This window comes from Perognathus longimembris, chromosome 16 (assembly GCF_023159225.1).
Source record: "Perognathus longimembris pacificus isolate PPM17 chromosome 16, ASM2315922v1, whole genome shotgun sequence".
In the NCBI taxonomy this organism is placed as follows: Eukaryota; Metazoa; Chordata; class Mammalia; order Rodentia; family Heteromyidae; genus Perognathus; species Perognathus longimembris.
This window is the reverse complement of record NC_063176.1, coordinates 686,254-702,985: the sequence shown is the minus strand read 5'-3', so window position 1 is coordinate 702,985 and position 16,732 is coordinate 686,254. Positions and strand designations below refer to the sequence as shown.

Genomic DNA, 16,732 nt, shown 5'->3' with positions numbered 1-16,732 from the left:
AACACTAACACCAGTTGCCTGCCCACAGCATTTTAAGTGATGTTTACTTCAGCCATATCAATGTTTGCTTTGATAAGTATGATTGTTTTGTTCTATTGTTTAATTTTTGGTAGTTTGAGTTTGCACCCAGGACCTGGTGTTTGCTACACAGTTATTCTACTAATTGTACTACACTTCCAGCTCTCAAAATTGGCTTTGTAATCAGAAAATGCTGATGATGGAAATAACAAAAGAATTGAATATAATGTTATTAAGTAATTTACCTTGATAACTATTGCTAACAATCTCAATGAAGATTTCATTTTTGTTTTCCCCAGAATCTAATAGTGTAAAAAATATTTTATTTATCTGGATGTAGTGGATTTATAGGATGATGTTTAAATATAAAGTCTAGTAATTAAAAATGCCAATTGCAAATACCTTATTTATAGTGGAATTTTCTTCGGCTTATAAAGACTGTCTACTTACATGTGACAGGAAGCTGGCGGTAGACTGAGAAGATGGCACATTAGAATGAGAGCGAGTGACAGATGCTGGCTGGAGAAGGCGGGGTTTTATTGAAGAATTTGAGGTGTACCCAGGTCCCTGAAGTTCCTGGCAAACAATACAGATGTAAACAAAATAATGCTAACTTACAACAATAAAGCTTTGCAAAATTAAAGAACATTTAAAAATTTCAGTCAATGTCCATTATTGAGACTTAGAAATGAGTCAACACCTTAAAGTATATTTCTAAAAGAATATCCATTTCAGCGTACAATGTTCTATTTTTAAAAAATTACTTTTTTTCATTTGTTTAAATTACTTTTGCATTCCTCAAACAAGCCACACATTACTAGTTCTTTGGGTCTTTGCATTCTCTGAACCTGTGTGAGAAAAACTTCCCTTGGTTATTCCCAGGGAAAGTTGTTTACTGTCAAGTAAGGATAAAGTGTGTTGTTTCAACTTGTTATAAATAAAAACCATGGATATAGTATGTAACTACATTTGGATTTTGTAATTGTTGGTATTATATAATATCTAAAGTTCATTTAAATGTAAAGTACATTAAGAAAAGATCAGAGCACATTAAAAAGGCATTATTTCTGCTTAAACAACTATTTATGATGAAAAACCCCTTACTTTAACATCCAAAGTGTGCTGAAGTTTTAGGCGCACAGATTCTTGTTCTTGGCGCTGTATTATATCTTGACATTCTGCAAACTGCAAAGACGCCTACGATCAAGCAACCATAAGTGGTTTACGCTCTATTCTTTATGGACTTTTCTTTCATTAACCTGTAAATGTGGAGCTGCTACCTTTTTAAGGACCCCCACTATCTCTATCAGCACACCACATTGCAATTACTTGTCTGTAAACTGAGGCTATACGTTTATTCTTTTCATACTCAGCATATACACAGAATTCATAACATTTAACTTGTGGAGGAATCTCAAAACAATGAATCATCTACAAATGGAGTCCACCTTCCATATTAGTAAAGCATAAGAGTTCAAATAAAAATAAGTGGGATTATTTGAGTTGATACTACATATTTTAAGAAACAAGGCTTCCATAGCAGGATCACAGAATGTTTTGTCTAACCATGAAAGCTCCTAGAAATGAAGACTTGGGGGCTGGGAATATGGCTTAGCGGAAGAGTGCAAAAAAAAGAAAAAAGAAATGAAGACTGGGAATTAGTACAATTTTATAGTGTCCCAGAGTTTCTAGGCAACAGGAACACAGACATCACTAACACATCACAAAGATAATATAGTTCCACTGGTCTTTGCCCTTTTTTCCTTTTTTTTTTTTTTTTTTTTTGCCAGTCCCGGGGCTTGAACTCAGGGCCTGGCACTATCCCTGAGCTTCTTTTTGCTCAAGGATAGCACTCTACTGCTTGAGCCAACAGTACCATTTCCGGCTTTTTCTGTTTATGTGGTGCTGAGGATGCAAACCCAGGGCTTCATGCATGCTAGGCAAGCATTCTACCACTAGGTCACATTCCCAGCCTTAAGTTGTGTTTTTTTGTTTTTTTTTTTTTAACCTGTACTTTCTGGACCCTACAAAGTAACGACAGATATTAGCATTATTTTTCCAGTTTACTGACATTAAAAAGGCTATATTTGGCCTAATGTCCAGCCATTCTTTGGTGTTTAGCTGCTCCTGGAAGTGTTCTTGGTTATTCAAACCACTAAGGACATATCAAGACTTTCTTACGTCTTACTGTTCCTGTGACTGTGTTAGCCTAAAAAAGGCAACCTAGCAAAAAGTATGCTTCATGGCTATGTTTCTCAAAGGCTCAGAAGAGCCTCCCTATAGGGTATAGTTTCACTGTGTACAGGTGATTGATATATGATACAGGTTGACAGATTGAGTTCCTACTTACACACACCATTCATTCAGCATTATTCTATCGTTATTATTACATGATAATTACCTTATAATATTTAGTTAATAATACCTTATCAAGAGCAACTTCCATATTAGCAACTTTTTCTTTCAAGCGACGCTCCTGAGACCGCAGAACTTCCAGTTCTCCAGCCATCTTGTTTTTTTCTGTTGCAACAGTGCTCAATTCTTGGCTGAGTTTGCTCTTCTCTTCTTTTAAAAAATGCTTCTCCTATTAATATAGAGAAAATATCTGATATAATCACTGACGTAGATGTTAAGAGGTGATGAGAATATAAAACATTCACTAAAAGACCCTGATTCAGATATATTCAATTCCTGTGCCATTTAACTGCTTCTGAGCTAAAGATAGGAGTTCCTAAAATATTCTCTGCTTTCATCACTATTATTATTGCTTCTTTTTTAGTCTTAACAAATCTCTGGTAAAATATACAAAATATTAAATAACTAGGTCATGGGGGCTGGGAATATGGCCTAGTGGCAAGAGTGCTTGCCTCGTATACATGAGGCCCTGGGTTCGATTCCTCAGCACCACATATACAGAAAATGGCCAGAAATGGCACTGTGGCTCAAGTGGCAGAGTGCTAGCCTTGAGCAAAAAAGAAGCCAGGGACAGTGCTCAGGCCCTGAGTTCACGGCCTAGGACTGGCAAAAAACAAAACAAAACAAAACTAGGTCATAAAAAGAAACTATTTTGATAAGTTAAGATTGAGTGATCACATATCCAAGTTTACTGTTTTTTGGGTTTTTTTTTTTTTTGCCAGTCCTGGGCCTTGGACTCAGAGCCTGAGCACTGTCCCTGGCTTCTTTTTGCTCAAGGCTAGCACGCTGCCACTTGAGCCACAGTGCCACTGCTGGCCATTTTCTATATAGGTGGTGCTGGGGAATCGAACCCAGGACTTCATGTATACAAGGCAAGCACTCTTGCCACTAGGCCACATTCCCAGCCCATTTTACTGTTTTTCAAGTAAAAAGAGATTTGAGATGGAGGTGTGGCTCAAGTGGTAGAATGCCTGCTTAGTAAGCACAAGGCCCTGGGTTGAATACTAGTACTGCCAAAAAATTTAAAGAAGATGCATTACTTAAAAAATTTGGTTCATGGTTGAATATTCATTTCACAAATGTCTACTGTGATGTGAGACAGCAACTTCTTAAAGCATTCAGTGCTACCAAGGAAGATAAACACTGCTCTAAGCACCCAAAGAAAAAGAAAAAAAGAAGGGAGGACATGGGAACAAACAGGAAATGGAGATCCAAAAAATGCATGTCCACATTTGTTAATATTTAGCTGCAGTCTCAAGTATACGAGGCTATAGTGTGGGGTAATAAACCAGTGGGTTGCTTTAATTGCCTTACTGTTTTGTGTTTATGCCATGTGTTTTCTTACCTCTTTACAGTCATTTATTGTGAGCTGGGAATATGGCCTAGTGGTAAAGTGCTCACCTCGTATACATGAAGCCCTAGGTTTGGTTCCTCAACACCACATATATAGAAAAAGCCAGAAGTAGCGCTGTGGCTCAAGAGGTAGAGTGCTAGCCTTGAGCAAAAAGAAGCCAGGGACAGTGCTCAGGCCCTGAGTTCAAGCCCCAGGACTGGCAACAGAAACAAAACAAAAATCAGTCATTTATTGTAAATCTGAAAATTCAAATATGCTCCAAAATGACAGCTATTAGATAATGTTGGAGCGTAACACAAATTCCATGTTTGCTGATAAGTAGTTTCATTTACAAGGAATACTACTAAGTCAATGCAGAAAACTATTACCCTCAACAGAGCTGCCTGGGAAACAGCCACATGCTCAGTCCTCAAATATCATTTGCCAGCTATCTCGGTTTTCCTTTTTATGAGCCACATTCATATACATTTGCTCTTATAGAAAACCTTCCCTCCACCCCTTCTCTACACAGCTGTAATCCTCTGTGTAATCTTTTTCAAGATTGAGTCACTTACTATACTTGTTTTTGTTCATTTGGTGGGGTCCTGGAGCTTGAACTCAGGGCCCAGGCCCTGCCCTTGAGCTTTTATGCTCAAGAATAGTGCTTTATCACTTTGAGCCACAACTCTATTTTTGGCATTTTTGTAGTTAGAGGTAAGAGTCTCATGGACTTTCCTGCCTGTGCTGGCTTTGAATCTCTATCCTCAGATCTCAGCCTCCTCAGTAGCCAGGATTACAGACATACTGTATGGTATTTGTTTTGTTTTAGTTTTTGCCAGTCCTGGGCCTTGAACTCAGGGCCTGAGCACTGTCCCTGGCTTCTTTTTGCTCAAGGCTAGTACTCTACCACTTGAGCCACAGCGCCACTTCCAGCTTTTTCTATATATGTGGGGCTGAGGAATCAAACCCAGAGCGAACACGTTACCACTATTCCCAGCCCTGTATGTTATTTCTTAACAACTTAATGTGTAAAACTGTGCTACTATATTTTTCTGTGTCATGCAGTAATTGGTTCCGCTGTTCCTTTAAGCCCCGTGGTTTTATTTCACACTGCACAGCACATGGGTATCAGGAAACATTTGACGTATATCAGAACTGACTGAACACTGCTCATAATTGTTCCCTACCTCTTAGAAACACTAGCTATCTTTCAAGATTCTGTTTCGATGCTCCTTTGAGAATTTTCCCCCTCATTTTCTCAGCCATTCTGTATCTCTGCTGTCTTTTTATGTCTGAATGTTTATGAGTGAACATGTGGGTTTCCTCCACTCTGGCAGAGACACACCTTATTTGCATTTGTCATGGCTTCTTCCAAAAACTGGATCTTGCTCTGCAGGGCATCAATCTGCCCTCTTTTGGCTGTGATTTGCTTTTGCATCCCCATTGCCACTTTCATAGCTAAAAAAGAAAGGGGGGGGAGAAAAAAATGCCAACTACAATACAGTTTCTAAATTTTGAGATTATTATAGTCAGTAGTAAATGTGTTACTTCAACTTATGAGGTGACAGTGAGATTCTCTGAGATACTTAGACAGTTTCAAGGAAAAGATCACAGAAAAGTGCATTTGAGATTCCTATTAGAATACAGTAATTTTCAGCAACTACCCAGAGATTCTGAGTTGAGAAAAATATATATGGTGATGTTCTGTGGAATGAATTTCAATCATCCAGAAGCTGCCATATTTGCAGTGGTAACAGTAATACTGAGTAAACTCATATACTTAGAGCAAATGTATACCTACACATTTTACTAAAATGTTTTTTTCCAGATACTCATATTTAAAATAACACATAAGACATCAAGTATAAATGATCCTTTTAAGGTTCCAATTGTAAGGTCCACCCTCAGGAGGGCACCATGCAGATGCTCTCCACCTGTTTAAGTCTGTGCCCAGGACCTGCATTCCCTAGGTAACTGGCACACCTGGAGGCAGTTACCTCCTCGTCTCTGAGGTCACATCCAATCCACCTGGCCATAACTTCTGCCCCTGTCCTGGATAAGGCAGGGCCCAGAGGTGGTTCAGCCCTTCTCTCCAGCCATGCATCCTCTCAGCCACAGGACAGCAGTTCAGGAATAAACTTTTCTCTCCTGCCTGAATACCGCCGGGTATTCTCCTTTATTGGTTACCTACTTTAGTAAACTTTACACCAGTGATATTAAAAATTATTCAATTTTCATTCCCAGGGTTGTCATGGAATAGTGTTCACAACAGTCTCAATCTTACATAATATGTGATTATTTTTTGAAAACTGTTCATAATGCAAGGAGAACTTAGGTAATTCATTAATTTTCACAGGACTAGGATGGCGGTGTAGATACCTAAGACACTGAGAAAAAGAGGTTGGTGGAATAGGGGAACGGATCCCAAATGTGCCTCTTCGGTAAGCTCTCCAAACCCCATAATTTCCTCAGTTACCCAGCCAAGTGCCCACCGTTGAGAATCACACAAAAGATGGAACTCTTCACAATTTGTAGGTTATTCTTTTTTTTCTTTTTTATTGCCAGTCCTGGGCCTTGAACTCAGGGCCTGAGCACTGTCCCTGGCTTCTTTTTGCTCAAGGCTAGCACTCTGCCACTTGAGCCACAGCGCCACTTCTGGCCGTTTTCTATATATGTGGTGCTGGGGAATCGAACCCAGGGCTTCATGTATACAAGGCAAGCACTCTTGCCAGCAGGCCATATTCCCAGCACCTGTAGGTCATTCTTTCATAGGAAATATAGCAATCTCCGTATTTTTCCAATTTTAGAATGTATGCTGTCAAAGCACAGGAAACAGAAAAATGGTATACATTAATTTGATAAATAGTCTTTTTAAAAACTTGAACAGATTTTGAAAAATAATTTTTTGAGTGGGATCAAACTCATACCTGCTAGGCAATCTGAACAGTTTGAAAATCCTAACAAAAGAAAGAGGCCTTTTGTGGTATGTATAAGGAAAATCTGCTGAAGAAAATTAGCTCCTACTAGAAAATAATTGATAATGTGCCATTTTGGTTTAAATTCCCATTTTCAACATTCTAATGCCTTTTTCTTTCTTTTTTTTTTTGGCCAGTCCTGGGCCTTGGACTCAGGGCCTGAGCACTGTCCCTGGCTTCTTCCCGCTCAAGGCTAGCACTCTGCCACTTGAGCCACAGCACCACTTCTGGCCGTTTTCTGTATATGTGGTGCTGGGGAATCGAACCTAGGGCCTCGTGTATCCGAGGCAGGCACTCTTGCCACTAGGCTATATCCCTAGCCCCCCTGGTTTCTTCTTGCTGCTCAAGGCTAGCACTCTGCCACTTGAGCCACAGCGCCACTTCTGGCCATTTTCTGTATATGTGGTGCTGGGGAATTGAACCCAGGTCCTCATGTATACGAGGCAGGCACTCTTGCCACTAGGCCATATCCTCAGCCCCTAATGCCTTTCAAGTTACTATAATAATAACCGTACCTTGCTGTTCAACATTTGACAATTATCAATTTTATTGCTAGCTAATATAGGCATATCAATAATATGAATAACAGAACAGACAACCTTATCACATTAAGATAATGATAATAATCCTAATGTCACTGAGAAAATACTTATGTAGATAGTATGACCAGCAAGATAAGAAGGAAACAGTATATGTGGTGACAAGAGACTCTACCTAGTAGTTCAAGAGCTACCAATTAGCCATAGATCTGCAGTTTATGAAGACATTGCAAAGGCAAAATATGTAATAAAAAATTATCAGTAACCTTTATTTACATCCTTAAAAATAACTAATTAATATTACAGACATTGAAACAGCCACAGCAAAGGGAAAGATTCTGCTATTTAAAGATTTCAGATGCATTACAGATTAAGTAAGGCATTTCCCTAAAACTATTAGGAAGAAGTACTGCTACCTAACACCTAGCATTGAAATGCATTGCTGCATATTTCCCATATTATCTGGCACTGTAAAGAGCTGGAGGCAATGCATCTGGGTTCGTGTTTTAATAGTCTAAAATGATGGAATAAAAGATGGGGGAAAAAAGAGCAGGGGCTGGGAATGTGACTTAGGGGTAGAGTGCTTGTTTAGCATGCACGAAGCCCTGTGTTCCTCATTACCATCAACAGAAAAGGCCAGAAGTAGCACTGTGGCACAAGAGGTAGAGTGCTAGCCTTGAGCAAAAACAAGCCAGGAACAGTGCTCAGGTGGAGTCCCAAGCCCAGGGACTAGCAAAAAAAAAACACACACACACACACAAAAAAACGAGCAGACCTAATAGAACATACCATGACCATCAGATCCTTCCATGGATTTTAGTGTATTCCTTGTTTGTTCCAATTCAGACTGTGCAGATTTTAATTGCATTTTCAGTTTATTTGTTGTAGTTTCCATCTCTTCACTTTTGTTTCGAAAATTCCTTTTTAAGACTTCATAGTCCTCTATAATTATTAATAGATGGTTACTTTTTTCTATCCATTTATATGAAAGCAAATTTTATTTGTAATTATTGATCACAGAAGTTAATGATCACAGATTTTTTTGGAAGCTGGAAAACTCATTTACTTACATTTCATTTGTTATAAAAATAAGGTGTATCTGCACATTTCTGGGGATCTGGTGGATTCTTCTTTTTAATCGGCCTGAATGAATCCTCCTCCTCTACACTGTCCCTGAGCTCAAGGCTAGTGCTCTACCACTTGAGCCACAGCACCACTTCTGGCATTTTCTGTTCATGTGGTGCTGAGGAATCGAACCCAGGGCTTCGTGCATGCTAGGCAAGCACTCTACCGCTGAGCCACATTCCCAGCCCTTCTTATTTTTCCCCAACCACGGTAATTACCTTGTATCTACTTCAAGTTAAGCCTTCTTCTTGGATGACTATATGTATCACAAGATTTTACCACCATTCTCGTATCTGTGGACAGATGACTTTCCATCACACTGTAAGTGACCTGAGGCTGCCACAAGCCTTTATTTTTAATTGACTGCAATGTGTTTTAATCTCTCTTTTTTTCATGATGACTGGATCAAACTCAAGGCTTTGTCGATGTTAAGCAAACACTCTGTTACTGAAGTAAGTATACCCATTCCCCGGACTTATCTTTTCGTCTCCAGTAGCTATCAAAATACTTAGCACAAATTTATTTTTTCATATGCTTTAACTCATATATGCGTCCATTTATTTATTAAAATAAGGAATCAAACATCCAAATCTGTCTCTCTAGACATTTCCATGTAGATATCCTACTACCTCATGACAAATATGACCAATGTTTGCCCCTGTGTTTGTTCCTTCCCTAGTTCCTTCACTCAGTTGTTGCTACCACTATTCTCTTCAAATATATAAGCTAAAAACCTGAAAGTTAGACTTAAGTTCTCCAATCACTGAATCTTGTTGATCTAACCTCCAAAAACATTCTCAACTCTTTACTCTTCTTCCATTCTCACTGTGACAACATTTGTTTAAATCCTCATTCAATTCCCTCATACAACCCAAATCTTCCTTAACTGGTTAGCAGCTTGACTCTTTATACCTTTCACTAATTTAACATAACATCATTAACATAGTATGGTCTTAAAAATCTGATGATAATTTCCTGCTTAATATCTGTTGGCTCCATATTGTCTGGTTTTACCTCATTTCTTTGTACTTTTGTTTCAGTGAATACTTCTCAGGTCGCATTATGTTATTCATGTCCTCATGCTTTTGCTCATAATGTTCTCTCTGTTGTAATGGCCTATCTCGTTCATCTGCCAAATTTTCTTCCTCTTCCAAACCCAGCACAGATGTCATTTCTTCTAGATGGCTAATTCTTCATCCTCTCTGCTTTCTTTGCACCCAGCATACTTCCACTGTAACTAACCCATTTTTTGGGTAACTACATTATAGATAAGGCTGTCTCCCCACTAGACTGTGAGCTTCACTGTGGTATTTCTATGACCTTTCACAGTATCTAGCATACTACTGTCAATGTGTGTGTGTGTGTGTCTGTGTGTAAGAATTATATGATAATTATATCATGCAAATCATGACCTAGAGTTTAATGTAAGGTCTTAGGTTTCTCCTTTTAGGCACTCTTGCCACTAGGCCATATTCCCAGACCTAGGTTTCTCCTTTCAATACATGTCACTTCATTAAACATTTAATAAAGCTACTTGACTCAAAGGACTCAAGTTTTCACTTCCAGAAAACCTGAACTATGCAAGCAATAGGATTTATGCTAAACACCTGCCTTCTTTCTGGAAGCCTGGAATCTGGATATCTCACCTTTCTCTTGGGAACTCAGTACAGACTTTGCTGGACTCAGAGGAATGGCTAAAGTTAGTGATCTGTGAGAACAAGACATAGGAGTTCTTCATGGAGAACTATAAGGATTTCAGTCATGAATCCTCCACTGGGGCAGCATAGGTGTATTTGTCATGTGAAATGAGATGTTCTTCTTTTGTAACTGTGGCAGGGTCTATGCTGACTTTTACTGTACAGTGGTCCAATGTCTTAGTAGAATTTGAGGTGAAACAACATACCTGACAGATTGTTTAATTCACTCCTACTAGCCTTCACCTCATTTAATAACTGATCTCTCTCTTGTTTGATGTCCTTCACCGCACGTAGCCGCTCAGAGCCTGCATTCACCAGCTTCACCTTTTCTAGCTCTAGGTCACTCACTCTGGCTTCAAGTTCTCGGATCTTGGCATCTTTTTTATCTTTTAAAATCTAAACATACAATGAAGGACAGAGAATGAAATAAAAATACGAATATGTACAGTAAAGATTGATGTCATAAGTATTTTTCATTTAGAAGTTTTCATTATTTCTCAGGACATGAAATGTATCTTCTATTATAAAACATCAACAGTATCTGGCTAAAAAAGGAACATTTCAATTTTCTTTTAACTTAGATATGAATTCTCAGAAACAATCAATGAAAAGATATAGCCAACTGTAAAGCTTTGAATTAATAGGTCTGAGAAATTAACAACATGGTAGCATCATAACAGAAGGTACAGGAAGCAGTAGAGAGGAAAAGCCCAGCAAAGAAGAAAGCAGGGCTTTTTCTGGAAAGAAAAATCACCAGCAAAGAAGAGATAATGGACTTTTAGTCCTCTCTTTGTGTAAGGGTCCAGCTCTAGGAGCATAGTTAGTATTAGGAGAAGGTTCTCTCAACTTCTTGGCTGACATTGTGCACAGAACGTAGCCCAAAGAAAGAGAAACAACAATTTTTTTGTTGTTTTCGGCTGGTCCTGGGGCTTGAACTCAGGATCTAGTGGTCTTACTAGGCTTTTTTGCCTAAGGCTAATATTCTACCACTTGAGCCATGCCTCTAGTTCTAGTTTTTTTTGTTGGTTATTTGGAGATGAGAGTCTCAAATATTTCTCTGCCCAGGCTGGCTATGAATGGTGATCCTTGTGTCTCAGCTTCCTGAGTAGCTAGGATTATAGGCATTAGCCACTAGCACCAGCAAAACCACATCTTTTAAGGTTATGATTCCCGTCTTTCCTCACTAGATTGTTAAGGGGAGGGGATGCGGAAATTAAAGCCTGAGTCTTTAGATGACCCCTCTTGGGCTTCTTTTCTTAACTGCTCTAGCTCTGTCCATATTTGAGAAATGAAGATTAGTTTTATATTTTCCCTTCCACTTTTATGTAGGTAAGTCAGATCAAATCTTTAATACTACCTTTTTCATACCCCATCTCTTCTCTACTTGACTTCTATAGTAATTACCACATCATCTCCAGGCTGACTTACAGGCAGAGCTTCAACCTCTTGCTTGAAATGTCTTCCTTCCTCCTCTCTACCTAATTTTGCCTAAGTCTCAACTTCTCTCTAATGCCTTCATTGCCCACTCTAATCATGGGGACCCAAACTCTCTGAGATCTCTAACCCATGAGAATGCTTTGGATCGGCAGTATCAACATCTTCTGGGAGCTGAAAGGCAAGTTTCTAGACCTACTTCGGATGGGGCTCAGAAATTTAACAGGCCTCTAGGTGATTCTGTTTCTCACCTAGAACCCCTACACTGTAATAACTCCTCATACTCTACCAGGATCAAGCAGTGTTGCTTCCCTACAAGTTATCCAATCTCTCTGACTCCTCATCTGTAAAATGAGATAACAATAATGTCTCCTTCACAAAGATTTTTATGAAGATTAAATCTGTTTAATTTTTAGAATACTTTTTCCCATTGCCCTCTAAGTGACCCTAGGCAAGAAAGCAGAACACTTACTCCTTTTTCCTATATGTTTTGCTCTGCATGCCAACCTAGCCAAAGTTTTCACTGTTGGGTTGGTGACTAAAAAGCTTTTAGTTCTTTTGTGGTAAGTCTGGACATTTAAATTCACATATATGTATAAAATCAGGCAAAAATAGAAAAAATTTAAATTTTTATATGATGATATTTCCATCAGATAGATAGTAACCTATTGTTAGCATCTAAAGATTGTGTGATTTGTCTTTTATTACTCACCAAGTCAGAGATAAGGAAACTTAGCAAACCTAAAGTTTAAAAATGCTTCAGTCATTTTTAAATTTAACTAATTTTAACTAAGGACCTTCTGGAGAAAAAGCACAAAGACATGGAGCAGGAAAATATAAAGATGAATAAGATATGTACCCTGCTTTATGAAATCTGTAGGACTGTAGAGACACAGACACACATGCATGTGGTTCATGCATACACATATGGACAGAATACATACATAAAAATAAACATATTTTATAAATATAGATTATAAATATATACTTATATTTAAAGCCTCATAATATATTACCCAATAGGTGTTAGGTTTCTCTGTTTAGGTTTTCTCTTTTCTTTTGTTTTGCTCTCCTTAGCAGGCAGAGAAATCAAGATTTAGTAAGCAATCCAATGTAATAACAATGGGCAGGAGATGGGTCTATCTAAAGAGGGAGAAAATACCTCAAACTTTGGCATCAAAGACTTCAGGGGTTGGGGGCGTGGCTCTGGCCACAGCGCCGGCCAATGAGTGAGAGATCCCAAGTCCCAGTCTTTGATTAAAAAAAAAAGACTTCACAGAGCAGACAATCATCTGACTGTTTTGTTCTTGTTGTTCTTTTATACCTGCAATTCTGAACTATTCTAAAGCCATATATTTCTTTTTGTAGTTTGGAATTTTCTGCTTTTCTTCCCCTGAGATGGGATCTCACTATGTAACTCAAAATCCTCTTGCATCCAACATCTAAGTACTGAGCTTACAGGTGTGTACCACTATACCCAGCTCTATCTACTCCTTTTGAAAATTTAAAAAGGACACATCCTTTCTCAAACAACACATGTACTCAAACCAACACAAATACCTTCCATTTCAGAGGATCACAGGCACCAAGCACTTCTTTTCAGGAAATCAGGTCATACTTGTTTATGAGAAAAAAAGAAATTTCAGAAGCCAAACCCACAGAAACTAAACAGACCTTAAATTCCTGCAGTTCCAGTCTCCTATCATTAATCTCTTTCTCCAGCTGAGCCTTTTCTACTTGCATAGCACCGGCAGTTCTTCCATGCTGGCCAACCAGCTGGGTCATGTTTTCGATCTGCTGGCGCAAAATCTCGATCACCTTGTCCTTTTCTGCCATCTGAAGCTTGAGTGCCTCACATTCTGTCTGCACATTTCTAAGATGATCCCCTTCAGTTTTCAGGTGTTGAAGCTCCTGCAATTTCAAGTCCACCCGGGAGCGAAGCTTGGTGATCTCTGCATTGGTGGCCTCGATGGCTCGCTCTTTTTCCTGGAGGGAAGCTGTCAGGTCTGACACTGTCCTCTCTGAGCTTTCCAGGGTCATCTTCTTGGCTGTCAACTCTTCTACCACTTTGCGCAGCATCTCCTTGGTGGACTCAAGCTGTGCAGTCAGAGAAGACACCTTTTCCAAGCTCTCATTCTTCCCTTGAATTGCTGCCATCTGATGACAAAGAGAACAGTTTTGCAGTTTGGGGAGGACAGGTACAGACAGGCTCAAGAGGTATGACAGGTTAACTCCAAATTATCAAATCAGGAGTTGCAAAGTCTAGGTAGACTAGCTCAAATCTTTTTCTGTCATAACTCCAGATCAACAAAATGTGTAAGACTGACGTGTGTCAGTTAGAACAGTAGAGAAACCTTAATTAAACAAACAATGCTTCTCCATAATGGTTTGCAGGGTGAGAATCTTGGTGCTCTGATTATATTTCCTATACTACTTTAGGATAAATAACATTGGTAATGGGAGAAAGGTGGTAAGCTTGAAAACTGGCATTATTTTCTATTTGCTTTCCATCGCTCCTTAATTCTCCATCTGAAGGAGAAAGTAATAGTTTTTATTTGGGCTGGGAATGTGGCCTAGTGGTAGAGTGCTTGCCTAGCTCGTATGAAGCCCTGGGCTTGATTCATCAGGAACACATAAACAGAAAAAAGCGGAGCACACAGAATTACAGAACAAGATAGATGCAAACACAATCATAGTGAGTGACCTTAATACCCCACTCTCTCCAAGAGACAGATCCAACACCCAGAGGATTAGCAAGGGAGCTGAGGACCTAAGTAACACCATATCCCAAATGGATCTGACAGACCTATACAGAATCTTCCACCCTACAGAGACCCAATACACCTTCTTTTCAGCAGCCCATGGATCATATTCCAAAATAGACCACGTCATAGCCAACACAAAGAACCTCAGCAAATACAAAAGTACTGACGTCATCCCATGTATTATATCTGAGCACAGTGGATTAAAGGTAACCCTCAACAATAAAGGATACCACAGAGGCTATACACACTCTTGGAGGCTAAACCTCACACTGCTATCCAACACTTGGGCCACAGACCAAATTAAAGATGAAATCAAGGAATTCATAAACCACAATGACAATGAAAACACATCACAAAGAAACCTATGGGACACAGCTAAGGCAGTACTGAGGGGCAACCTCAGCACTCACATTAAAAGAATGGAAGCAGAGCAGGTGAATACCCTCACGATGAAACTAAAATAACTGGAGAAACAAGAAATGAGAGAATCTAAAATGACTAGGAGGGAGAGATCACAAAGATTAAAGAAGAGATAAATCTGATTGAAAATAGAAAGACCATTCAACAAATAAATAAGACTAAAAGCTGGTTCTGAGAAAATAAATAAAATTGACAGACCGCTCGCAAGACTTACAAAAAAAAGAAGAGAAGAGACTCATATACATAAAATCAAGGACTCCACCGGAAAAATTACAACAAGTACACACGATATTCAAACAATCATAAGGAGCTATTTCCAAAATCTCTACTCAGCAAAAAACAATAATTTTACAGAAATGGATCAATTCTTAGAGAAGTACAAACTGCCCAAACTGAACCAAAAAGAAATAAATCAACTAAATAAACCAATAACTTACAGTGAGATACAGGAGGTAATCAAGAACCTCCCAACAAAGAAAAGCCCAGGCCCAGATGAATTCACCAACGAATTTTACAAAACCTTTAGTGAGGAGCTAATACCAATACTCCTCAAACTCTTCTGCGAAATAGAAACAGAGGGAGAAATCCCAAACTCATTCTACGAAGCTAATATCATACTCATTCCCAAACCAGGCAAAGACTCAACAAAAAAAAGAGAACTACAGACCAATATCACTAATGAACACAGACACAAAGCTCCTCAATAAAATATTAGCTAACAGGATCCAGAAACTGATCAAGAAAATCATACATCATGGCCAAGTAGGCTTCATCCCACAGTCACAAGGATGGTTCAACATCCGTAAATCAATCAACCTAATTCACCACATAAACAGATCTAAAATTAAGAATTACATTGTTATCTCAGTTGATGCCCAAAAAGCCTTTGACAAAATACAACATCCATACCTATTAAAAGCTTTGGAGAGAACAGGAATAGATGGAACATTCCTCAAAACAATAAAAGCCATATACAACAGACCAACTGCTAACATCATATTAAATGGAGAGAAACTTAAATCATTCCCCCTAAACTCAGGAACAAGACAAGGATGCCCACTCTCCCCACTTCTGTTCAACATAGTGCTGGAATCCCTAGCCATAGCAATAAGGCAAGAGGAAGACATCAAAGGGATCCACATCGTCAAGGAAGAAATCAAGTTATCCCTATTCGCAGACGACATGATCTTATATCTGAAGGACCCAAAAAACTCAGTCCCCAAACTCCTACACCTAATAAACCATTTTGGCAAAGTAGCAGGATACAAAATCAATCCACAAAAGTCAGCAGCTTTTCTGTACACCAGCAATAGACAAACAGAAAAGGAAATTATGGAAACAATTCCATTTACAGTAGCCAAAAAAAGAATAAAGTACCTAGGGATCAACTTAACCAAGGACGTGACGGACCTATTTAATGAGAACTATAAAAATCTAATAAGGGAAATCAAAGAAGACACAAGGAGATGGAAAGACCTCCCATGCTCATGGGTAGGCAGAATCAATATAGTGAAAATGGCCATATTGCCCAAATTGTTATACAAATTCAATGCAATACCTATCAACATCCCAGCCACATTCTTCACTGAAATAGAGAAACCAATCCATAAATTCATATGGAATAGCAAAAGACCTAGAATAGCCAAAGCAATTCTAGGCAAAAAAAGCAGTGCAGGAGGTATCACAATACCAGACTTCAAGCTCTACTACAAGGCCATCATAACAAAAACAGCCTGGTATTGGTATAAAAACAGATCGGAAGACCAATGGATTAGAATTGAAGATCCAGAAATAAAACCGCACTCTTACAGCCAACTGATATTCGACAAAGGAGCTAAAGACATACAATGGAATAAACATAGCTACTACTGGTGCTGGGAGAACTGGGCAGCCATATGCAGAAAACTCAAAGTAGACCCAAGCCTATCACCATGCACCAAGATCAACTCAAAATGGATCAAGGACCTCAATATCAGACCTGAATCCTTGACACTACTGAAGGACAGAGTAG

The 16,732-nt window shown here is 38.9% G+C and overlaps 1 protein-coding gene across 5 annotated transcripts in view; it reads right to left on the bottom strand.

Moving 5' to 3' along the window:
• Ccdc158 (coiled-coil domain containing 158) overlaps positions 1-16,732 on the bottom strand; it is a 63,872-nt gene that overhangs the window by 18,939 nt on the left and 28,201 nt on the right. For all 5 annotated transcript variants that reach the window (XM_048364327.1, XM_048364328.1, XM_048364329.1 and 2 more), the window contains 7 exons: positions 13,211-13,693; positions 10,309-10,498; positions 8,070-8,222; positions 5,112-5,224; positions 2,444-2,602; positions 1,123-1,215; positions 469-594 (listed from right to left, as the gene is read on the bottom strand). In XM_048364327.1, coding sequence (XP_048220284.1) covers positions 469-594; positions 1,123-1,215; positions 2,444-2,602; positions 5,112-5,224; positions 8,070-8,222; positions 10,309-10,498; positions 13,211-13,693 — 1,317 coding nt within the window. The remainder of the gene's footprint in view (positions 1-468; positions 595-1,122; positions 1,216-2,443; positions 2,603-5,111; positions 5,225-8,069; positions 8,223-10,308; positions 10,499-13,210; positions 13,694-16,732) is intronic.